Here is a 26919-nt window from a genome sequence, read left to right as displayed (position 1 = left end):
AGCGATAATGTGCGATAATGCCCAACCTTGGTGCCAGGCACATTACTGGAAGAAGAAGAAGAAGAGAGATGTGTTTCCTTGTCTTACTTGAAATCATGTTATTTTAATGAATTAATGTTAAAAAGGAAAATAAACCATTTTCAAAATAAACGGAGATGTTTGAAAACGATTATATGCAAATTAGAATGAAATATATAGAACAGTATTCAAGCTCAATCCCATTCATACAATACAAATCATTAGCGGAGCTAACACAGACCTCTGAAACTGATGTCCGTGTTTGTACTTTTATTCATTAAAAGCGCTACTTAGTTTTCCAACGTTGTCTCTTTAAATTGCTTATGACTAGAAACATATTAATTTGCAACCATATTAAGTCTTTCTTTTAATAATTTCCAAGAAAAATATATATATAATTGGAAACATCAGAGGTGAATTTTGTTCAAAAATATAAATATGACCTCTATAAATTAAACGTCAAAAAGCTAATTGATCACAATAATGGTATTTAAAAATGAAAAAGGGAAAATGAAAATTCCATAGTTTGGAAAATTGAATTACGTATTTGATAATTCAAAAATATATATCAAGCTTAACATAAATTCAAGTCTGATTAGGAAAACCTGAGAATCAGCACGTTATTGATTTATAAAAGTTTGAAAAAAAACATACAAACGAAAATAAACATTTCAAACAGAGATAGCATACTAATTATTACAAATCGCGGTTTGATTTATAATTACGCTCTAGCTGTCATTGTTTAAAAATTGCTACATGTACAAATAACAATCTTATCAAAAATAAAATGCCACCTTCAATATTAAAATAATAAAACTGTGTAATAATTAACTTATTAAATGCCTATGTAATTTTCATCTTTACACAATTCAGTATGTTATATAATATTATAAACAGTGTACAGATATTATCATCTATGAAGTAACATCCATCTAATCACTAATAGTTAGTTATGAGAGTCTTTAGTAGATTTTGTTCGGTCTCGACTACCTGATTTTTCAGATGAATTTTGATATAAGTATTCAAAGTGAATGTTTTTATCATTATAACCCTGCTTGAAAAGCGGAGGGTATATGGTAATCGGGATGTCCGTCCGTTTGTCTGTCTGTTACGCTTTGGGGTACCCATCTCTTATCCACAACTCCTCTAATACCACTGAATGAAATTTGATGAAACTTTCAGAAAATCCTTATTACTTAATGCCATTGCGCACTTCCTATTTTACTTTTTGATCCGACACATATTTGGGGTTTCCCATAGCAAAACATGGACACTGCCATTATATGCATATGGGAGGCGGGGGTACATTTAGTGAACTCATATTGCTCAAAGTACCTCTAGTTTTTACAAAGGATAAAATGTGTCATCAAAATGAATTTAAAAACGAATCGCTTTCAATATTAAAGCTGAAGATGTTTGTTTTAAAAAATGTGCAGTTCGTAACAGTATTTCTCTCGAAGATCAAAAAGTCTAGAGTTCAGTATACCTTAGTCTGAATTCTGTGTTTGGGACCATGTAATGTAACGAGCTCACTTCTGATATCCGTCTCACGTTTGCATATAAGTGGAACAGTGAGACCGAGATCAAAATTGAGATCATGAAAATTTTATGTTACCGGAGTCTGATTAATCCCTTTCAGTTGAACAACAACTTTCATGCTGACAATAAACCATCTTTAATTCTTGTAATTGTTAATCGGCGAAGATTCTCCTTGTCTTTTAAGGACAGCACCTGCAGCGAGTCAAGTGTGATGGGGATTCCCAGCAGACGAGATACAGTGACGTCACGGGGACGCAATAAAAACAGCCGCGGACGTGGAAAGAACACTGTTGACCCTTCAGACTTGGTAAACTTTTCTAAACATTTGACATCCAATTGACGTCCAATGATTTGAAACATACTACTGATCCTTTGATTTTTCAAAATTTATTTGGCCAATGTGCTATAGAAGGAGTTACATAATAGATAAATATTTTTAGACCGGGAAAAAGAAGGTCAGAAGAACTCCAAAAGCAACCGAGATCGCAACATCCAGTACACCAACTCTTAATTCCCCAAGTAAGTAGCCACTCGATAACATCCAATCTATCAGCCCATAATTTCTTAGTAGGTAGCTTTAGTACAATATCCATCCCACTAACTCTTAATTCTGCAGTAGGTTGCCTCTATTATAGCTCATTAAACCTTAGTTTCCAACGCAAGTCTCCTATGTGCAACATCCACTATATAAAATCCCGCATTTCCTCTGTTCATATATGTAACATACAGCGTGGCATTTCCTCATAACCAAAGAAATTTTAAATGTAGTTTCTATACAACATAAAACACACCAATCCTTCATTTCCCAAGCCTCTGTTTCTCTCGATTATCAAATGACTATTTGTTTTACACTCTCACATCTTTTGTTTTCCACAATTAAAGAACATATCATTGCAATGTCTTTTACAGTTTGCTTTTCTTTCATACAAAAGCCTTAAGCATGAATGAGAAAACTGATATAAAAATAATTTTCTTTCGTCCAGTAAATCTACCACAGGAACAAATAAACCCTGAAGAAAAGTTTCAGAAAATTTTATCTGATAACCTGAAGGAGTACAGTCGACAGCGCATGCGTGCTCTTCACATGAGTCTCCGTCATTTTAGCAATGTGGAGACCCGGATTACGCAGAAGGAGTTGTATCAAGCTTTCCAGGTAAAGTTACAGAAGGAGTTGTATCAAGATTTCCAGGTAAAGTTACTGACTTAAAAAAACATTTCAAAAGAAAGTAACGATACAAAATGTAAATATAAAAAAAAAATCTGTATTTTTATTGATCTAAAAAATACAAAAGTTATCTGTTCACCTTTCATAAACATGTAGTTGAAAAACTTGATTTAAATTTACATTTTTGCATTCAGTAAAAAGTACAAGTAACAAGTTCACAACATAGCCAAAAAAGAGAAGAAAATATACATAAATTTATTTTGTAAAATAATTTCTGTTCTTATTTAGTTTTGATTTGTCCTTTTCACTAATTTTCTAAAATTATTTATTACTTTCGTTTTTTAATTTAATTTGAGTTTTTATTGAACATTTTCTTTTTGCATTTTACAATCTTGTTTGTATATTAAATTTTTTAAAATATATTTTTGATTTGCATTTTTGGGCTTCCATAGATTCGTTTACGTTTGTATACGTTTACATATCAATATTTTCAGGATAATCAGATAAAATTGCCTAGCCGGATAACTCAGTTTTTGATTGACCGGTTTGAAGACAACAGAGGCATAGACTGCGAACGACTGTACAGATTTCTAACAGAAGCACACCTTAAGTCAGGTGAGGGACATAGACTTTGAAGAACTGTACAGATTTTTTTTCTGAAGCACATCTTAAGTCAGATGAGGGACATAGATTTTTAACGACTGTGCAGATTTCTCACAAGAGTACAACTTAAGTCAGTTAAGGAGCTTAGACAAGTACATCTTAAGTCAGTTAAGGAACTTAGACAAGCACATCTTAAGTCAGTTAAGGGACATAGACTGTAAACGACTGTACAGATTTCTAACGGAGGTTGACTCCTGATATTTAAAGTCTTAAACTTTTTTTTGTCAAGTATATTTTTAGTTTCTACACACATAGCTTAATTAAAAATCAAATCAAAAAATGAGGGTCAATATGCTCCTTTTGGCGCTACAGTACATTGAATATGACCTTTATGCACTGAAATTTGTGCCTTAATAAAAAAAAATTACATCTTCGACGTTTTCCCTCCAATATTTTTATCCAAATAAAGTATAGAACAAAATAAACTACAAGTCTATTTAAAAAAGACCTTTAAAATTATGACTAAGAAAAAGTTTCAAATTGCTTCGAATAATCAATTATTTGTCCTTTCTGCACTCATAAACTGTGATTTTCTGAATTTGAAAATTTATTAAGCAAGAAAATTAGTTTAAAATCTTAAACTTTTACTGAATTTAAGCAGACAGGTCAAATTATCTTAAATATTCAGAAAAGAACATAAAAAGTGGGGGTATATGTTGTATATTTTTCGATATTACTCAAAAAGTGTCAATTTTACCGGCATGTTAAAATTGGTTCAATTTTTTCCTGGACTTTCATAATATATTTACTATATATGTCACAATTTCTTGAAAGAATTTATAAGTAATAATAAAATAGATATTTCAGATCCAGCATAACACATTTCACTTAAAAAAAAACAGCTTTGTCTGCAACCAGCATGGAAAAATAGGAATCTAAAATTAACAGTGCTATACATGTATATAGTTCAAAAGAAAAAAATTGATCATTTTCTTCTAAAAAATCTTCCGCCACAAAATGTAGTTCCCGGCTTAATCCTACTTGAATGGAATTTAATCGCGTTTTTTTTTTCATTAAATATAGATCAATTTGCATTATAGAATCCAGATTTAATGTTAAAACTTAAAATGGATGCAGAATTTTAGAAATAAAGGTCCAGACCAAAATCTGCTCAAAAGCTCAGGGTCGAACCTCATTAAGTCAGGTGAGGGGCAAAGATTGTGAACGACTGTACAGATTTCTAACAGAGGCACAACTCGAGTCATGTGAGGGGTATAGAATTTGAAGAACTGTACAGATTTCTAACAGAGGCACAACTCGAGTCAGGTGAGGGGTATAGAATTTGAAGAACTGTACAGATTTCTAGCAGAGGCACAACTCGAGTCATGTGAGGGGTATAGAATTTGAAGAACTGTACAGATTTCTAACAGAGGCACAACTCGAGTTAGGTGAGGGGTATAGAATTTGAAGAACTGTACAGATTTCTAACAGAGGCACAACTCGAGTCAGGTGAGGGGTATAGAATTTGAAGAACTGTACAGATTTCTAACAGAGGCACAACTCGAGTCAGGTGAGGGGTATAGAATTTGAAGAACTGTACAGATTTCTAACAGAGGCACATCTTAAGTCAGGTAAGGGGTATAGAATTTGAAGAACTGTACAGATTTCTAACAGAGGCACAACTCGAGTCATGTGAGGGGTATAGAATTTGAAGAACTGTACAGATTTCTAACAGAGGCACAACTCGAGTCAGGTGAGGGGTATAGAATTTGAAGAACTGTACAGATTTCTAACAGAGGCACATCTTAAGTCAGGTGAGGGGTATAGAATTTGAAGAACTGTACAGATTTCTAACAGAGGCACAACTCGAGTCATGTGAGGGGTATAGAATTTGACGAACTGTACAGATTTCTAACAGAGGCACAACTCGAGTCAGGTGAGGGGTATAGAATTTGAAGAACTGTACAGATTTCTAACAGAGGTACAACTCGAGTCAGGTGAGGGGTATAGAATTTGAAGAACTGTACAGATTTCTAACAGAGGCACAACTCGAGTCAGGTGAGGGGTATAGAATTTGAAGAACTGTACAGATTTCTAACAGAGGCACAACTCGAGTCAGGTGAGGGGGTATAGAATTTGAAGAACTGTACAGATTTCTAACAGAGGCACAACTCGAGTCAGGTGAGGGGTATAGAATTTGAAGAACTGTACAGATTTCTAACAGAGGCACAACTCGAGTCAGGTGAGGGGTATAGAATTTGAAGAACTGTACAGATTTCTAACAGAGGCACAACTCGAGTCAGGTGAGGGGTATAGAATTTGAAGAACTGTACAGATTTCTAACAGAGGCACAACTCGAGTCAGGTGAGGGGTATAGAATTTGAAGAACTGTACAGATTTCTAACAGAGGCACAACTCGACTGTACAGATTTCTAACAGAGGCACAACTCGAGTCAGGTGAGGGGTATAGAATTTGAAGAACTGTACAAATTTCTAACAGAGGCACAACTCGAGTCAGGTGAGGGGTATAGAATTTGAAGAACTGTACAGATTTCTAACAGAGGCACAACTCGAGTCAGGTGAGGGGTATAGAATTTGAAGAACTGTACAGATTTCTAACAGAGGCACATCTTAAGTCAGGTGAGGGGTATAGACTTTGACGAACTGTACAGATTTCTTACAGAGGAATATCTTAAGTCAGGTGAGGGGTATAGACTTTGACAAACTGTACAGATTTCTAACAGAGGCACATCTTAAATCAGGTGAGGGGTATAGACTTTGACAAACTGTACAGATTTCTAACAGAGGCACATCTTAAGTCAGGTGATGTGTCTTTAAAACTTAAATTGGTCACTAGCGGCAGTAAATCAAAAGCTGGTTATTTTAAACACCTCTTTATCATGATCTGTTTAATTTTCGTTCTAATCGTGTAGAATTGAGATAAAATAAGGAACTTTTTGTATGTTGGTTGAAAATAGGTTCGAGGCATCAGCCTCACTCCGCCCATTTTAAAACACAATTAGAATAATTAATATTAATCAATCAAAAATAAAGTCATGCCTTTTACTACATTTCTTTCATATTATTAGTAGCTTCTGTTTAATGTGGGAAAGAGGAAGATAAATTTAATAGAGAATAATTGGAATCACGTACTTGATCCGCCCTATATTCATTGCTTTCCCTTAGAGGCTACCAATTACTGGTTAAGCCAAAACTATAAATCAAGAAATTTGAATTTGTTAAAAGCAAAGACTGCACAAAACTAAAATCAAATCATTGTATTAATAAAAAAAAACGCCCAAAACCCTACAAAATTTTTCTGTTTTACTAAAATAAAGAATGGTCAGAAAAGTACACCTAAACCTTTATACCTGTATAGGTTTGAGATATTAGATAAAAATTATTTTAATATTTACAATAAGCTGACCGCTATGCAGTCCTGACTTTTAAAATATATATCGTGGAACTCGTGATAAGAAAATGATTTATCCCATTTAAAATTACCATTAAATGGAGGAGTAACAGATAAGCAGGGAACACTGATTATATATATCGTCAGTAAAAAGTATTATGGAGAATCCTGAAATCGACTCCAAATAAAGAAAAGGGTTTCACGCCAATATCTTAAAAATAATTTTATTGATTTGTGCAGGGTTAAACTAGCCATTATATTCCTATATTAAAAAGATCTAAAAATTCATTTTGTAAATCTTTTTAAAGAATTTGTGTGAATGAAAAAAAGTGTGTGATTAAAAATTACATAATGGAGTAAATCTAGTGAATTAATTTTAAAATTAAACACAAGGAAGCATAAAAATCATCATTAAATCATTTTTTATCTCAAAGATTATGCATAGTTTGTTGTGTTTTTGTATCTATATCATCGATCAATCAGAGAAATTGTAAAATCATGCTCAATATATCAATTTGAAATTGATTTACTTCTTTAAAAAATAAAACGTTACGTTAAAAATAAATTACAAGTATTCATTTTAATCGATGTAAAGAATACGACAGTTTGATTTTTGTTACATTGATTTAGGATATTGACCTTTGTGCAGGCTTCAATAGTGTTATCATATCAATTATCAATCAGATGATTTGTATACTAAATTAAATATATGCATTTAAGAAATTAAAAAAAAAATTAGAATTTTTGATTTAACAAAACTTAGATTTTCCTTTCACAATTTTTGATATAGATTAAAGCAAATTTTGACATTTTTTCCTAATACAAAACACGTTGGTAAAAAGTTATCGCACACGAGTCCCAACTTAAGGAGGCTGATTCCTGTCATCAAAAGTGTTGAAAAATTTTTGTCAAGTACATTTTCAGAATCTACACACATAGCTTAATACAAAAATCAAAACAAATAATGGGGGGTCTGTGCACTTCTTTATGCACTACAGAGCAATAAATGTACACTTTTTGCACTATATATATTACTGTAAACGTATTACATTTGGCGGTGTATTCTTTTTAGTGCTTTTGGTGGAAAGATACTTCCGCTAATTCAAGTACATCGCTAAATGTCTTAAACATTGATACATGAATAAGAACATCAAGAAATGCGCTTAATCAAATTTACGCTAACTTGTTTAAAAATCATTTTCCGCTAAATATCGTACACGCCAAATATAATACATTTATTAAGTCTAACACATCAATCAATTTTCAAAGTTTTTCCTTTAATATTTTTTTATCCAAATGCATTATTAGATCAAACATCTTTTTTTTTTAAAATAAAAATAGTCATATAAAAAATTGTGACAACAAAAAAGTTTCAAATTACTTGTCAATTATTTGAACTTTCTGCACTCAAAAAATGTTATATTTCTGGTGTTAAAAATTTAAAAAGCAACAAAATCATTTGAAAGTAATGACATTTCTCTGAATTTAAGCAAAGTGGTTAAATTTTTTTCATATATTCAGAAAATGAAATAAAAAAAGGAGTCTCTGATGTTAATTTTTATTAATTACCAAAATATTGTTAAGTTTAAGCTTAAAATGGGCTATTTTTTTCAAGGACTTTCGGGATATATTTGATATATTTGCCAAATATGATGATAGAATTCATGAAAGTTAATTTAATAGATACTTTAGGACCAAGAAAGAACATTTCACTACAATCAATTACTCTGTGTGCAGGCTGCATATGAAAATAGGAATCCAAACTTAATGACAAAACAAATCTAGTTTCCTAATTTCTATAACCTTTTTGTAACATCACCTAAACTTCTACTTCAAATCATTCCACGGATCACCTATCAAAATATCATAATATATTATGTAGGGACAAGTTTGTTCTCTAATACTTCTAAACTAAATTCATGCAAACGAGGTAGGATAATAAAGGAAAAATTGCTTGGACCAACTTTCAAAGTTAACTAGTATTAACTTACAGTATAAAATAACTAATAAACAACAATAATTAAGCGATTTTTTCCCAGGAAACTGTTCTCTCCTACAGAATAATTTTTTAGTGAATTATAATGTTCCTTTTCTTTAAAAATTTATAGACCCCACCAAAAAAATACCCTTGCGAAAATTAATTTAATTTAACTATAGTTTTCTTTCATTAATTATAGTAAGCACTTTGATACTTTGACTTACCATAATATGAAAAATAGTAATCCCTTATTGCAGGTTTTTTTTATGAGATTTTGAAGAATATTCTTAATTACATAATTACATAAAAGTTTAAGAAATAAATTGCATGAGACATAATAATGAAAGGTTATATTTTCATTTAATATTTGAAACCTGCATATATGAACAAGAAAAAAAATATAACTTGAAATCAATAGTTGAAACTACTTTTTACTTTTCTTCAGTGAAAACTTTGATTTACTGAAGTAAACACTCTGATACTATAGCAAAATATAGTTTTCTGCATTATTCTAAAGTAGATTTTTCAAAGGTAAACATATATCGTATGAATTTATATAGGTAGAGATAGTGTGGTAGCTTTGCAGAGAAGAAATGATCAGGAAACCAAAGCGGAAATGACGTCAGAGGAGAGGGACGCCGATCTTATTCAGCGCCTGGAACAGCTACTGATTGACAACCTAGAGTATTTTGACATCGAGGCTCTCCGACAGAACTTCCGGTCAATAGACAAGGATAAAAGTGGCAAAATAAGAAGAAAAGAGGTACCATCAATATTGCAATTGTTGCACTTCGTTTCGGTTGGGTAAACTTTATAAGTATATATTTATTAATGTAAACAGATAAAAGACATTTGACTTTATTCCGTAATGACCAATATTTGCCCAAAAAATCAAACTTTAGTGGAGAAAAATACAATTATGTGCTAGAGCAAGGAAATATATGCAGACCAAAGGATTGGATATTTTCATCAGCCATGGCGTCATATGTTGGATATGACGTCATAAAAATGACGTTAATTTAAAATTTCCATGTTTTAGAAAAATGTTTTGATATGAGTATAATGATAATAGTAAATAAAAAAGTGAATATTGTTCTGGAGCAGGTCTCTGCCCTAAAATGTTTTAGTAAAAATTGAACACAGTTCCGTCTACGCAAGTGAGTTAAGGCAAGATATGGGTTTTCTATGCAAATGAGCTAATAAAAATGCAGATAATAAAAACTGTATATTTTATGTACAGAAAAAATTCAATTTTATTTTCTTATACATACTTATTACCCACAGTATATTATAGCAAATGCACATTATGACGTCATATTATAACGTCATAGTTCTGTCCCATTCAAGGTAATAAAAAACATCAACAAAACAACGTCGGCGCAAGGGCATATCCGATTTAATTTTAAATAAATGAAGTATAATATTAAGTAAAAATAAAAAATTGTGAATATTGTTTTACTAAACTTACACTTGGAGTTTCAAGGCCTGTGCTTTGTGCAGCAATAACATTTTATGCCTTGTTTCTGTAAAACAAAGAAAAAATTTTGAACAAAGTTCCGACGTCATATGTGTTTCCATATCTGGATACCTAGAATGTGTTAAAAACAAGTCTTAACATTTTCTTTGAAATCCTAATTTTTTGCATTAAAACATAAAAAAAAAAACAAAACAAAAACAAAAACAAAAATTGCCAAGAACCTAATTTTAAACGATATTTTTGTTGATATAGATTTCTCATACAATATATACGACATGTACGACACAGCACAGTCTAAAAGATATCAAACAATGACTTTTGTGGCGGCAAAAATATGCATAGCTCTTTGAATTCAGAATGTTTGTAACTATAGTTATAGAACAGTGGACCACAACACCCAATTCTCTGCAGTTGTATACTAAGCTGCGATAGGAAAACAAATCAGGTATATCAAACATTTAATAATTCCTCTGAAATGTAGCTTTATTGGGTCGATTACAGGAAATGAAAATTGGATTTTTTTTTCATGGTTTCTCATGTTAACCCTCTGATTGTGAAGAAAAGTGCATGATTTAACCTATATGTCTAACTGTATTTGCTGTGGTTAAAAACATCAATGATGATTAATGACGCCTAAAAAAGACGTTAAGATCAGTTTATTAAGCTCAAAGATAAAAATCAATGCTATTTTAAATACCTAATATACACTTATTTATCTAATGCACAATGAGTCCATATAGATTTTCAGTATCAGAAAGTAAAAGAAACATGCCCTTTTTGTATCATTCTTGGTCTTACCTCGATCCATCAATTAAGATTTCTTTATTATAACTCACATTAACTGTGGTTTGTACAGGTTGAGGACGTATGTACCCGGCACCAGACCCCGCTCTATGGCGCCCTGTTTAAGGCTCTGCTTTCTCGCTGTGATGAGGAAAGCAACAACATGGTTAGGTATACATGATATTATTACATACATGTACTTAGCAAAGAATACATAATTTATAATTCATTTACTTATAGTTTCTTTAAATCTATGTTGAGTTCGTTTTACTGATATAAGCGTGCTATACTATTGCCTTACAGTTGGCCAGAGTTCTTGTTACTGATATAAGCGTGCTATACTATTGCCTTACAGTAATGGCCTGAGTTCTTGTTACTGATGTAAGCGTGCTATACTATTGCCTTACAGTTGGACTGAGTTCTTGTTACTGATATAAGCGTGCTATACAATTGCCTTACAGTTGGCCTGAGTTCTTTTTACTGATATAAGCGTGCTATACAATTGCCTTACAGTTGGCCGAGTTCTTTTTACTGAAATAAGCGTGCTATACAATTGCCTTACAGTTGGCCTGAGTTCCTCCATTTCCTCGATCTGTCCCAACAGAACGCTCAGACAAACTGTCCCCGTCTCTGTGACCTTCCTCTCAAGGTCAAATCACGAGCACCTGTCAGTCCTTCCCCTATTGATGAACTCTCGGAGGAGACCAAGTCCAGGCTCGTCAGTAAACTTCGTAAAAAGGTAATATATAAATGACTTCCCATGATTTCTCGTTTGATAGGATTTTTTCCCCCGTTTTTTGCGTTTTTTAAAGCTTTGAACCTTCGCAAAAGGAAAAAAATGCAACATGTTAAAAACTACATCCATAAATAAATCATGGGGAATTCTTTTGAGAATATTTCTTATAAATTACCTGAAATATGTGGAGATAAGTAACATTATTTAAGCTCAGAAGTCCATTAAAAACACTGCAAAATAAGAGAAGAGCAAACACGGACCTTCCAAACATCAGAGGTGGGATCGTGTGCCATGGAGGAGTGAGCATCCCCTGCCGACTGATCACACCTGCCACGTGCTCGTCATGATCGGGAATGTGTCTCTTTGAGAAAAAAAAGTATTCATAGCTTTAAGTTGTAGTATGCAAGATTTTACAAAAAGTATTTAACAATTTGTCATAAGGTATCAATGGTGAAAGACCGAGCTTCATCAATTAAACAAGATGAAGACTCAATAAAGATAACAGAGCTGAATGGCGATATTTCTCACAGTGAAGATAAAGAGGTAAAACCAGTGACGGAGGAAGAAGTTAATCCGGATCGCAAAAGAATAGTTGCAAGTATGTCTTATTTTTCATATTAAGTCTCATTAAACTTTTACACTTTTAGCAAAAGACACACTGTTATTGATTTTTGTTTCGTTAAAATTAGCACTCTCTCACTTTTAATATATATATATCTGTTCTTGGATTTTCTATTCTTCACACAAATATTTACCTCTTTTGCTAGATATGCGTCGTGTCTCAAACTTAGTGAAGACATCTTCGGGATTTCTAAATACTGTAAAACTTTTTATATCAGGTACATGCTGTGTGTGTATTACTCATAAGGACTGATTCTGCTTTCACTGTTGTCCATTGTAGAAGAAATGATATTTTCCTGTCAGTTGTTTGCTAGATAATTACTTTTTACAACTAAGATGCATACCATAACTAACCTACTCTAATCACGACTCACTTGTATCATATCTTCGATCTTTGACTAATTATAAATAATTAATTTTCAATTTTTAGTTTATTGAAATATTTTTACATATATAGGATCTCCCATGCTTTGTGGTTGGCTATGATTTTATCCAATGAGTTCCAATTCAATTGCAAATAATGGGAAATTTTTTTTATCACATGTTTTATACATCAAAGTTCTACGTTGGTTTTTATTTAAAATATAAATCTATATCATTTAAAACATCACTTTCACGATTTAAAAAAAAAAATTATGCTGTCACAGGCGGTGGAATAGACGAAAAAATCCATTGATTGATATCTAGAGGGATGAAAGGATACATGTAAACATGTGATAAATATATTTTCCCACATTTGATTTTTTCACTTTGTCCATGACTTTTTGTCTTCTTCATATTTTTTTTATACAATGTACAAAAGCATTTTTAAGACATAAGTACTTACGTCCTTTTCCGAACTTAGGAAAAAGAAAATCAGAGCCAGATTTGAAGAAGGCTTGTTCGGAAAATGGATTCATTGATAACGAGACTATACTTCCAAATACGTCATCACCTACCTCTGACGTCATGTCTGATTCGTCCAATTCGTATACAGAAGAGAATACTGCACAATGTTCTGCTCCACCAAGTCCACCCAAACCTTGTAGATCCGCGCCTGTTCTATCATGTTGTGAAGTCACCAATACATCATGTAAAATTCTAAAAACCACAATTCAAAGGATAATTTTCTGTTTTGAAAACAAAGTACCGTTGTTTATCAATATACATATCATTTTCAAAATTTCCTTTTAGTTTCGATATTATTTTTTCATTTAAGGTCAGATGATACACACAAACAAGATGTATTTGTGAAACACTATGCGCCCGGCAGCAACAAAGTTCGAAAAAAGCTATTTTTAGCATATAGGTCACAGTCAAGGTCCCAAGGTCATTGACCTTGGTGTCATTTGAAAAAGCTTAATATATAAATATACGCCTCGGATCTATTGATCCGGGCGCATAATAAAAATGGATGCCTCGATTGGTATATATATATATTTTTTGGCCTAATTTCATTGAAAATGATGCAAAAAATAAATTTCTAGAATATAAAAGACATTGTAAACCTTCTATGGTATTAAAAACTCTGCCTCTCTGAAACCATCCTTATTAATCTATACAAATATTTTTTGCTTCAAATCCCTTTTTTGTGAAAATTTGAATAAAAATTGAAAAACTACGCAGTGAAACTTGTTCAACTTACTCATTAAAACAAGACTCAAGTTGTTATTTTCAATTTTTTAGCGAAAAGTTTGTTTGAATCATCTGTCCTTAGACCAAACAAAAAGAAAATGTTTTCGAAAGTCACATGGGTAGTCTAAAACTGCCTTTGATGACAAATTAGTACAAAATATTATATGCATTATAAATATACAGCTGCAAATAAACTTATAAATATGACTTTAATTGTTAAAATTGACATTATATGCAAATATATATTAACATTGCAGCTTTACAGCAAATCCATAAAAATGAGAGACATACATTTTCAATCACGGTGAAGGGCCGAAGTATAGAATTCCAACCACCCTGTAATGTCAACACTACCCCAATGATCCTTGATCCGCCAACCAACAGACTGAAGTTAAACTGGGTGTAAGTATCATGCATCTTCATGTCAGTTTTTACCCATGTTATTTATAATAACAATGCAATCTGAACAAGTCTAATTTTAACTTTTTTCAATTTATATTTATAGATATGGTTACCGTGGTAACGATTGCCGTAGTAACATTTTCGTCCTGGCCTCCGATGAGATAGTGTACTTTATTGCCAACATCGCAGTGCTGTACAGCAGGCTGACACACAAACAAAGGCATTACCGTGAACACAATGAGGACATTAAATGGTAATATAAGTGTGTCCTTAAAGGTGCATAGTTAATATTTTATGTATATTATCACGACTTATATATTGTAATAGCATTTCACACGGAAATATATCAAAAATCTTATATCATCTAAAAGTTATTGAAACTTTCAATTTTTGGATGGGTTTGATTGACACACCCTTGCACTTTCACAAATTTTAATTGTATTCTTAATACTTAAGAAAAGTGGCAATTTTGTTGTGTATTAATGAAAAATATTAAAACTTTGGACTTTTTAAATTTATTTTCGTATGAAATGCTATTACAACATACAAGTCATTATATAAAACAGAAAATATTAACTTCAAATCTGTGTCTATGCACCTTTAAAATTTTGTATGATTTTCTGTTATGATATTCTTGCAAAATAATCTCTAGGGAACCTGTGTAAATTGAAAATTTTGTTGGCAAGAAATGTTTCAGTCCAAATGATGCTAAAATGAATTTAAATCATAATTTTTTTTTAAAAAAATAATTGACCTAGGGTTAGATAATATGAAAAATAATGCAATAAATTATAAATTTCATCAAAAGAACGTCTAATTTAAAATGCTATACAGGATTTGTAAAACAAAATTAAATGATTTCGAACAAATTCTACCATTCCTAGAAATCCAAAAAAGAGTTGCAATTGACGTACTTTGCATAATTTAATAATCGTATTAGCCTGCAAGCAGTTTGCTTACACCTAAATTATTTGACAAGGAACTTAAAAACTGAAAAAAAAAACCAGAGACCTGAAGTAACATTTTTTGGGATTATTAGTAACAGTTCATTTAATCAACATGCATTGTGTAGGTTACAAAAAACAGATGTTATGTAAATGAATAAAACAGCAATGAGCAGTTTATTTTAAATAGGCTAGGTAAAAAGTATGGAATGAATATGCTTGCCAGGAAAGGTTTTTTTTTCCATTTGGTAATTAAAGAGTGAATAGGTCGGCAAGGGCAGCTCTTTGAACGTGTTTTGGATAAATAACAAGATGTATGTGACAAAATGAGAAGTTAATTCACAACAAATTGTTTAGTAAATAGCTAAATTAAAAGAATCGGTCAGCAGTTGAGTTTGGTTACAACAAGCAAATAGTCGAATTGTAGTAAGCAGTTTATTTATATATATAATTGTATGAAACAGCTGAACGTAATTTATTTGGAAATAGTTGTGTAAACTACTGAATGAACAAGTCGAACAAGTCTGCAATTAGCTAGTAATTTAGTAAATATCTCAATGAATAGACCTGCAGGAAGCAGTTTAACTAGGTCGAGCCGAGCTGAAACAAGACATATCATAATAAAACTTAAATCGCTCTTCTTTAACTGCAGAATATAATAAATACTAGATATATCTCTCATCTTTTTGATAGTTTTAAAACTGCACTGGCAATCTGTTTGCAGTTTTTTTCATAGTTGAGTTACATGTACTGGCATCATTTAACTTATTCCGTTTGAATTCTGTTTGAGTTCTATTTCCATTTTTGAACTTTGTTTCAGTTTGAATGTACATTACAATGGAAATATAGTGGCCACTGGACAGTTTACCAGCAAAGTCAACCCTAAAAACCAGGTAAAATATCAAAAAATTAAACTAACCCCCCAAAAAAGTTTTCTCATTTAATTTGTTAATAAGCAGCATCTCTCCTCCTTCCTATCTCTTTCTCTCTCTTCCAATCCTTTCCTTTCAATCAGCAATCAAAAGATTTTGAATATTTGCATTGTATGCTGTATGCTTTATGAAGAATTAAATTGCTGATTTGCACTGTATTGTACACGAATTTGTGAAATAAAAAAATAACAATTTACCAGTAAAAGCAACACTCCAAAGCAGGTAATACATCAGCAATGTACCATTTAAACCAACCCTTAAAAATTAATTAACAATCAATAACCTTTAAAAAAAACCCATGGAAAGAATCAACAAAATTTTAAACCATGAGAATTTTAAAGTTTTCTGTGCAACATTGAAATTCCATTTTAAATCATTCGAAAATAGCTTGATCAGACTTAATTTTGCATGCTTGCAACTTTCATGTAAGTATGAGTTAAATTACAAAAAAAATTATAGAGTGCATTCAAAACAAAACATATTTAATTGGACTTTATCCTGCTGGTATTACACTTGTTGTAGGCTCACATCCGGGTATGGCGGGCCGATACATTACAAACAATACACTTGCTCGGTGCTGGGATGTATCAAAAGTCTGTGTTGGCAATGGCCTTCTCAGGGCCGTCTGTAAGTCTCTTGTATTTCCATCTAGCTGGGAAATTAAATAAAAACTGGATTCAACATACAATTTAAGGTCAGATGATACAAACAATTTTTTTCTTTGGTGGAGACTTAATATCATGTCACAGGAAAAGTGAATAATTCTCAGAATCTTTTCTCTCCTAAGAACTGGAAAATGAAATGGACTTGGATAGTATTAGTAATATTTCACTTAAATTACAAATATTAACAAAACACACTCAGTAAAGGTTTACAGATGAAAACAAATGCCAGAATATGTTAGATTGGTGCTAAAGCGTGTGATATAAACTTGAGGAAAATATACAAAGTCAGGTGAATTTTATTAGGAAAACCAAAACAGTAAGAATTAGCCTATGTAAAATTGCTGATTTTTGGTCATTTTGTTTTTCCTAATAAAATTCACCTGGCTTTGTATATTTTTTTTTATTATACCTCTACTGTAATTACTCTATATAAAATTAATACCATAAAACTGTCTATTTCCCCGAGAAGAGACTACTACCTTCAACTGAAGACTACTCCCTGGAAAATCAGAGGTACTCCCTGGGACTACTCCCTCATGAATATTTATTAGTAATTTTAACCAATCAAAGAGTTCAGTAGGCGGAGCGTTCAAGGAATCTCGAGTCTGTGACGTCATGTTATTCGCAAGGTAACTATGACGTCAAAACATTTCGACATGCGATGCCAAAATCATACTTGAATTTTAGCACAATGAAGACAACGATAACTCTCCGAAATGTCAGTGAAAATACTTTTCAAGAATAAATTGTTTTAGGACACGATGCATTACTTATCATACGTGTTAAACCGCATGCATTTGTAATTATGCCTCTACTTTTGTTTTTTTTTAACGTCGGATTATCTGGTAAAAGAAATTAAATCGCCTATGATTGCTTCGGTATAATAAAACAGTTAAATCAAAATAGTGTCCTCCCTTGGGGAACCATAAATTTGCTATTTCCCTCATACCCATTCTATAACTGTATAATATTACCCTTTCAGCTCCAAACTAACATATTCTGAAATTTGTTTTCACCTGTAATCCTTTATTGAATGTGATTTGTCTTTATTTGTTTTTTTTGTTGTTTTTTTGAAATATTACAAATATTTTCCAAGTGTATTTCATTTTCCAGTTCTTAGGGGAAAATATTCTACGAATTTTCCACTTTTCTAAACTTTTGATATGATATTAAGTCTCCTCCAAAGAAAACAAAAGTTTGTATAATCTGTACTTAAATGTTTAATTATTCAATACTTTATACATTAATTATTTTTAAAAGAACCTGAAAGGACTAGACTTAAATTTCTGTTTAATTATTAATGACTTCAGACAATTTTTTTGGTGCTAGATTCATTATGACGTCATAATCAATTTCAATTTTCTTTTTCCCGTGCTTGACGGCTTTAACAGAATTATGTAGAAAATATCGTATTTTCATGGCATTCAATTTGAAATCATATGAAAAGTAATCCCGATACCTATATTAAATTTGGTGTTATTTTAAAGAAGATGCAATGAACATACAAATTACCGTTTTCTGAAAGTCTGTAAGCAATCTGGATACATTTCCTTTGTCGAATATGAAAAAAACTTCCATATTCATAACGGTTTTCTTTATATTTCATTAAAAATGACAGTTTAAAAATGGGTTTTCATTTCACGTTATCTGTAAAGTTGTAAAGCATCATTAAAGGAATTTATATAGCAAATTTGATAAATCTGTAGTCACCTTTCATTCACTAGATCTTGACCTTAAGTCAATTGCAACAAATTAAACATTTGTGTGAATGTAAAAATAAAACCTGCATATGTGTTTTTATACAAGATAAATGCATGTAATAAGTTCATATACACACGTATGTAAAAACGAAATAAAATGTTGTTTTTCTATATATACTTTTGTAATATAATATAACAGGACCTTCTGGCGGCCGTGGATGACAGCCCAGAGAAGCGCCTGACCTTGTGGGACGTCAGCTCGGGGGAACTCAAGGGGGACATCACGGTATGTATTCGTAAACGTGTTTGTACAGACTAAAATACTTCAGGCATTTTTTTCAGAAAAAAATAGACTATGGGTTAAAATTTATTTTCCAAACAAGTGTCTGTGGGGCGATCGCCTATTTATTTATTAATAATTAAATTGTCAGATTTTATTTGTTTTCTGGTTATAATGTTCTTATTCTCACCCAAATACGATTTTACAATTATGCAATGAAAAATATTTTTCTCTGTACATATTAAAAAAAAAACAGTGACAAGAGAAATGTATTCTTAGTGCCCTTATACCAAACATTACCATTCAATACAGTAAAATGGAAATCTATAAGGTATTCTAGGATTAGGACTTAGATGATACAATGCAGTGAAGGTTATTCCTTCTGTACAATTTGATCATCATTATACCATATGCTGCCTATTTCGTTTTCCTTTGAAGACTAAAATACTAACAAACCACACTGCATGTTCTATAAAATTATGTTTAACAATTGTTCATAAATAAAGGTAATAAGGACTGCACAAATATAACTTTCAGTTGAAGATTTTAATTGATATATCTTTAAATATAAGGTAAATACAGAGGTGATATGTGATCTACAGTTTAACACAAAATACCCGGATGTTCTCGTCATTTCGGGCAAAGAACACCTGACCTGGTGGAAGATTTACTCACATTCGCGGATGATTCAACCTTTGGCACAACCTGACTACGAGGTATGGGATAATCAGTGTAACTCTATCAATGAACAAAAAGAAACTAAGTAATAAGACTTTTCTGTTCTGATTTCTGTTTTCCGTTTACAATAAGTGCAATATTTTAGACTGTAAAAATGCACAACCTATATTTTTTGAACATCGAGGTAACCTTTTGATTTGATCTTGTAAAATGATTTATGATTCTAATGTAAAAGAAATAGATGGATGATAAGCGAAAGGCTTCTGGAAATTTTGAGATACTACGAGTTTTAAATGAATACTAAATCGCTTTAGTATACACTCCTTCTGTGTTTCTTACAGAATTTTCTGAAGGCTAAGTACGTGATATGTCTGACTCACAATGACAGAGGAGACCTCCTGACGGGGGACTCTAACGGGACCGTGTATGTCTGGGGGGACGGAGGAAACAAAATCACCAACTTCATCAAACACGCCCACGACGTGAGTCACGCCCACTGATGACGTATACACGGTGTTCTCTCTGCATAATTGATATAAATGGGCGCCAAACAAATTAGTTTATTTTTTGTGCATAGTTAAATTGCACTAAACAAATAATTTAGTTTATTTTTTGTGCATAACATTTTGTAGTTAAATTGCACTATTAAATCTAATAGCAAATGTGTTTTATGTAAACAAGCTCATGGCTGCTAGATCTATGTCAATGACATTTAATTAACGGAAGAGACAATTTTACATCCCGTTGTTTAATTATTTTAAAATTAAATTATAAGGAATGACTATTCGCCTAATGCAATTGCATCTGCAAATTAAATGAATTCCTGGAAAAAAAAACAGTGAATCAGAATCTAACATTGTTCTATTGAAAATGGTATATCACGCATATTTAAATGCAACACCTTTCACATTTCCTGCTGCTAGAAACATGTAGCAAATAACATGTACTTTACTGTTGATATTTTATCATGTCTTCCTAAACTAGATTAGTTCTCATCTAAAAAAAAAACTTTTCCTTCCAATGTAGGGCCCCGTGTTTACAGTCCTGTGTATGAAGTCCTACATTGTGACAGGGGGTAGGGACGGGTTTATCTACTGCTGGCAGTACAATAAAAATATGGAGAAAGATGGTGAGCTACAGGTACAAACAAGGCGAGATTCTTAATTTTCTTGCTGTAGCTACAATCATCTTAATATTCTAGAAATAAATCAAGATCTAAAAGTGTCCATGAAATCTTGTTGATTAGCTAATTATGAGAATAATTGGCTTATAAAATTGTCATATTAAACCATGCAAATTGGTATAATAGAATTAATGTCACGATTGTTCGGTAAATTAGAACAGTTCAAAAGAAATGTAATAACATGCATTTTTCGTCACTATTCATGTCATGTCGTCCTTTCAATACAACTGTCAAGGATATTTCGTTTCCTCTTTTAACCTTAGCTGCCTAAGTCAGAGGGCGGAGTCAGACTCTTGGTTCTCCATGGTGACGTGATTATCATTGGTACAACAGTTAACTCAATGCTGTCAATCACTTCACCAAAGAAACAAGCTCCACTTAAAAATGTGACTCTTGATCAAGTTCCCATGACGCAGGTATAAATCCATGTAGTAACATTAATGATATGAAAATACAATCTATGAAAGAAAAAGATTTCGCATCTATCATGTCTATAAATAAAATACTTGAGTGTATTTTTCAATAACACCAGGCACCAGTTTCGCTATTGAAATTGGAGAGAGAGAGAGAGAAGCCAAAAAAAAAAATCCAAACTCGAAAATAATATTTTGTGGCTGGTGGTTATGGGTTTTGGGGGAAGGTTCATAAACATTGTTTTACCAAATTTCACAATATAACCATACTGCAACAAATAGTTGGGGTCCTCCCAATTAATAAGTAATGCAGTTGTAGACACATTTATCTCATACTGCATCATCATTACAAGAATACGAATTACCAGTACAAAATTAGTCATCACTTAATGTAAATAATATGATTTATGACCGAGTGTTTTGTGTGTTACCTAGGGTCATTTCAGTGAGGTGCGGGGGCTGGGCGTGGTCTCCCGGAAGGATACTTTGGGTAGTATAGTGACCGCAGGGACTGACGGGATCCTGTGCTGGTTCAATCCTCACGGCAGGGACCCAGTCTGTAAACTGGCGTTAAAGGTCGGTATCAGTCACCTTTACGAGAGCTGTTCAATTAATAATATCATCATGACATACAACATAGAAATCATATGACATTAAGCTTGACTTTCTCTCATTATTGAATCTTTAATGAATTGATAACAGTTTTTTGACCACTTTTTATCACATAGTATCATTGTGGGAAGCTGGAAATCAAGGTCTATTTGAGACACTGCATTACAAATGAATGGTAAAGAATCAGTTAACTAGAGTGAAATTAAACGCTTCATTAAAGCTGCTGTGAAACTTGTTTAGAATCCCAGATAAATATCTACTGAAATATGTAAAGTTTACAGCAACCAATATCTGTTTTATACACACATATACGGTGTATTTCAATGAACAAAAATGATAAAATGGGCATCAAAAATGGGTACCGTTCTTGGCGACAAGGACTTACAACAACCAATGTACTGTTTGCCAAAATTCAACAAATTATCACTGATGATGTTTGATTGACTTTAAGACACATAGCAAATTTGATAGGCATCATTTTGGGGGTAGTTTACAATGTTTTAAAGAAACATTTGACAGTAAATAAAGCTTTATACTCAAAGGTCATCCTATGTTTTGGAAAATGACTGAAAACGACAGCGTGTAAGAATATCTTAACAATTATTTTTAAAAATCAAAAATTGTACTTATCCACGTTTGTCTGAAATTCAAACAGATAATGAAACTTGAATCCATTACTTTAAACCCTCAAAACAAATTTACATTAATAAGATGCACTTGACAAAACAGCAAAGGCATGATAAGAGCAAAGAATTGCAAGGGCACAAAAACAGTTTTATGTGCTATCTTCTTAAATAAAAGTGGTTTTCTTGTTCAAATTCTTATTCGGGGAGGCAGTTCAATTTCTGGAGGAGTTTAGAAAGCAAACTTTTTGCAAAAAAGTCCAAAGGTTTATGACAGGAAGGAACTAGAATCAGGAATCCATGCACTACATCAAATTTCTTCATGACAGCGTACAAACCCACAGGCCATGACGATTGAGTAAAGTAGCAGTAAAGTAGTAGTAAAGTAGTTTTGGGGTTATGTTTTGTCACACCAACAATATTCACAAGATTCTTCAACCATTGATTTGTTTATTTCCCAAACTTGAAAAAAAAACACCTTTCAGGAAATCATAGGATCTGTCATATTCCAATATACGAAGGGCCATACTCAAAAGTAAGTTCTAAAACAATTAGAAATTGAATAAAAATGTTACGGACATATATTTTAGTTAAAAGAGAATATTTAAGTAAAATAATCAAGACTTCATCGTTGAAAAGCTTTTTTTTTTCTTTCCGAGCACCGATGACCTTATTCATTCAACAGCCCTCGTACATGTAAATCTTAAATGTCAAAGTAGACATAGATACATGTATCTATAGATAAAAGTAAAATGTGCCACACTAAATACGACCCCAGAATCAGGATTTAAAAAATTACTATCTTATGACAGAATGGGGAAAAGTTAAACAGTTTGAATTTAAATTGTCTAATAATTTATTTTTATACAGTCAAATTTTAGTTAATTCTTAAACTCCCAACAAAAAATTCTCTTAATGATTGGATGCTGTACTGTAAACAGCTTTGCATACGGGTTTTAGACACGTGGCCAAATATTTGAATTCTTATTTTGTCATTCACTATCCATTTGCGAATATTCAATCATTGGTTGCAACTCCGGTTGAAAGGAAATTCTGAGTCTCAATTTATAGTTTATGTGCAGCTGACTTCCATTGCAGTTGCTTCTTGGGACCATCACAGTTAAGTCTTATATATATCAATGATGAATAGGGAGTGTTACAAATAAATTTCACACTTAATTGTTCTTTCCATTACTAAAGAATTAATTATTATTCAAAAATAATTTTGAACCGGGGGTTCGAAATAATGTTTCTTCGCTTCACATGAAAGGAAAAAATTGTTTTTTCCAAAAGATCTTTTTTTCAATCCTTGATATTAAGAGATGATGGGACATATCTTTTTCCTATTTCAGGGTGTACAGTTTCTTTGTGTTGATGCGCTTCCATTAGGAAAACATTTAGCTTTGGGAACTAGAGATGGACAGTAAGAATCATTATAACTGAATCCATCAATGATGATCGTTAATAAAAATAGTTATTACTTACACGACTTGCTCAATTCGGATAACAATTTGGTGTCTTTTCTTGGATGTTTAAATGTTTTATCTTTTTATTTCAAGTGTGATCGTCCTCGACATAGATGGCGTCTCCAGCACGGAGTCTTTTCATCAGAAACTCTGTAAAGACAAAATAACTACAATTAAGTTCTCACCTGGTAAGTTGGGAAGATTTCATAATCACCTACTTAAAATTAAATCTTTGATCTGCTTCAAATAGATCACCAAATGTAGCGATCTATTTGATTTTGACCGAAAACCTAATTCTGATTAGATTGAGACAAAAAAGAGTAAACTTTTATCATATTTCTGGAATTTATTATAATTATTATGATAGATAAAAACAAACTACAAAAGAGCATACTTAATTTTTTTTAAGATGAATGCGCTAATCATTGTTAAGGAATTTTTAGACAGTTGACATTCAAAATTAAGAGTCTCTAGAATCCTTGATCATTTTTCTTGTGATTTAAATTTAATTTTCAAATTATTAGTTCAAGATCTTGACTTTAAAAATAATTTTGTTTTGAAAATGAAACTTGGCACCTGATCCCACCTCTGACGTTTTGGAGGTCCGTGTTTGCTCTGCTCCTATTTTGTATTGTTTTATGGGTTTTTGATCTTGAATACTAATTGTTATCGTAAACACATGTTTCATTGAATCTGGAAAAATTTTAATTTATATCGTGAATAATCAACGTACCCCATACTCAACTTACCTTGAAATTCATCGGTGTTGTTCATCTCCAGTTTGCAATTCCTCTGTTCACTTTCAGATGGTACGTTTTTAGCTGCTGGATCAGCTGACTGCTGTATCTATGTCTGTTGTCTTGCCAATAAGGAGGACGGCTCAAAGAGCTGGGAATTCACGGGGAAATTCAAGGTAAACATACCAAAGAATTAAACCATCTTCATTTTGTGGTCTGAAAATTAGAAAAAAAAATTAAAGTAAATAATTTCTTTACTAAGAACAGGTATTGAGTAAAAAAAATCATCCATTTTAAAGTATTGATCAGTAGTATCTTAGAATATAAAATAAAAAGAATTAATTTGATAAATTGCTGTCAATCTCATGTGGGTTTTCTTTCTTACCGTTATGAAGGATCACACGGGTCCAGTACAGTCGTTTGATTGGTCTTCTGAGCCACAGGATACTGGTTACTTAATAAAAAGCTGTACTTCAGTACCAGAACAGTTTGTCTGTAAGTAACTTTGTCTATAGCAAGGGCTGAATATTGAAACGTTAAAAAGGCATAATGAAACGAATACTTTTGACAACGCAAACTTCTGAACTCTCAAATTATAATTAGATTTTACATATACTTACCTCCTTAGCAATAATGCTGAATATATACATGTACAATGTATATCTTTTCTTAGCAAATTATCCAAATCTCCACGTACTTTATCATTAAAGAGAGAAAGAAACGTGAACGTGTTGAGACTTCTGTCAAATACTTTCAGGGAACGCTACCGACTTTAGTCAGAAAGACAAGGATTTGGACACAAGGTCAATACCATGGGAGACAGAGACGTGCGCAGTGGACGTCAGTATGTGTGGACTGTGGAGCTGTAAGCAGGCCAAGAACTACGACGTCCACTGTGTGGCCGTCAACTCACAGAACAGCCTGGTGGCCATGGGCGACTCCAGCGGGCATATCAGTCTCTTCAGATATCCATGCTTCAAACAGGGAGTAGGTCGAGTTCTGTATGATGTTTAATTTGTATTTAAACGATCTTAATTGTGATGAACACGGCTAACAAGAAAAATAAATTAAGATTGGTAGTGGTATTGAAAAATGATGAACATAAAAAAATCTATTGATTACCATTTCTCGTTTAGATTTACTTTCTAGAATGAAAATGTGGAAAAAACGAACAGTATTCGAGCTCAAAAATCCATTAAACATTACAAAATAGGAGCGGAACAAAAACGGACCTCCAAAATATTAGAGGTGGGATCAGGTGCCATGGAGGAGTGAGCATCCTCTGCAGACAGGTCACACCCGCCGTGTACCCCCTGTCATCCGAGTGTTTATATAAACTTGCTTGCACATTACAAAGGGAAAACACTGAAATAAACATTTAGATGATACAATATGAAAATTACAGAAAGAAAACAAATGCCTTTTACAAAACAGAAATCCACAACCAACTATATAATTATTCAAGTTTACACCAATATCTACATACCTTTGGTTGTACATTGATGTTTTACTTTTACAGGCCTACTGTCATACTTACAAAGGTCACAGCGGTGTGAGGAACCTGGTGTTCAGTGAGGACGGCCAGTTCCTATTCTCTGTTGGTGGCCGGGATTTAGCAATATTACAATGGGAAGTGACATAGGAAAACTTTCTTACAATGGGAAGTGACATAGGAAACCTTATTACAATCAGAAGTGACATAGAAAATCATACTTACGATTGAAAGTGACAGGGAACCTTACTCACAATTAAAAGTGAGATAGGAAATAAGGAGTTAAACAGGGAACCTTTTGTACTAAAGGAAATGACAGAGGAAACCTCTCTGACTTTCTGAAGTCAACTGGGAACCTTTTTCACTACTAGAAGTAACGAAGAGAACCTTTTTATTATAGGAAGTGACAAAGAAAATCTTTCTTTTTCTAAGAAATGACATAGAAAAATCTTTCTTTTTTCTGCAGAGACATAGGAAATCTTTCTTTTTATGGGAAGTGTCATCGAAAATCTTCTTTTTCATGGGAATTAACATAGAAAATCTTTTTTTATGGGAAGTGACATGACAGAAAATCTCTCTTTTTCTGAGAAGTGAAATAAAAAAACTTTCTTCTCTTGGAGTTGACATAGAAAATCTTTTTTTCTGAGAGTTGACATAGAAAATCTCTCTTTTTCATGGGAATTGACAAAGAAAATTGTTCTTTTTCTTAGAAGTGACAAAGAAAATATTTTTTATGGGAAGTGACATGACAGAAAATCTTTCTTTTTCTGGAAAATGACATGGAAAATCTTTCTTTTTTCATAGAAAGTCACATAGAAAATTTTTCTTTTTCATAGAACGTGAAAA

General features: G+C 32.3%; 2 protein-coding genes across 2 annotated transcripts in view; one reads left to right on the top strand and one right to left on the bottom strand.

The window, feature by feature from the left end:
* The window catches only part of LOC134246983 (uncharacterized), a 34357-nt gene extending 21066 nt beyond the window's left edge, over positions 1 to 13291 (bottom strand). Inside the window, exon 1 of the mRNA XM_062729333.1 lies at positions 13271 to 13291. The gene's annotated coding sequence lies outside the window, so the exon portion shown is untranslated. The remainder of the gene's footprint in view (positions 1 to 13270) is intronic.
* LOC134246984 (echinoderm microtubule-associated protein-like 2) lies at positions 1572 to 26525 on the top strand. The gene is made up of 26 exons (XM_062729335.1): positions 1572 to 1864; positions 1998 to 2076; positions 2541 to 2710; positions 3217 to 3337; positions 9276 to 9478; positions 11049 to 11146; positions 11540 to 11714; positions 12153 to 12309; positions 12479 to 12550; positions 13177 to 13404; positions 14204 to 14348; positions 14452 to 14601; positions 16113 to 16185; positions 16747 to 16851; positions 18789 to 18875; positions 19442 to 19585; positions 19889 to 20029; positions 20574 to 20687; positions 20994 to 21146; positions 21579 to 21719; positions 23731 to 23801; positions 23938 to 24032; positions 24651 to 24757; positions 24977 to 25076; positions 25339 to 25568; positions 26101 to 26525. The coding sequence occupies exons 1-26, from the start codon at positions 1616 to 1618 to the stop codon at positions 26221 to 26223; spliced, it is 3531 nt and encodes a 1176-aa protein (XP_062585319.1). The 5' UTR covers positions 1572 to 1615; the 3' UTR covers positions 26224 to 26525.
* Positions 26526 to 26919: the final 394 nt, after the last annotated feature.

This window comes from Saccostrea cucullata, unplaced genomic scaffold (genome assembly GCF_032062105.1).
Source record: "Saccostrea cucullata isolate Sc308-1 unplaced genomic scaffold, CSIRO_AGI_Scuc_v1 ctg20, whole genome shotgun sequence".
Lineage (NCBI taxonomy): Eukaryota > Metazoa > Mollusca > Bivalvia > Ostreida > Ostreidae > Saccostrea > Saccostrea cuccullata.
Note: the sequence above shows the minus strand (reverse complement) of the source record. Positions and strands in the feature narration are given on the sequence as shown.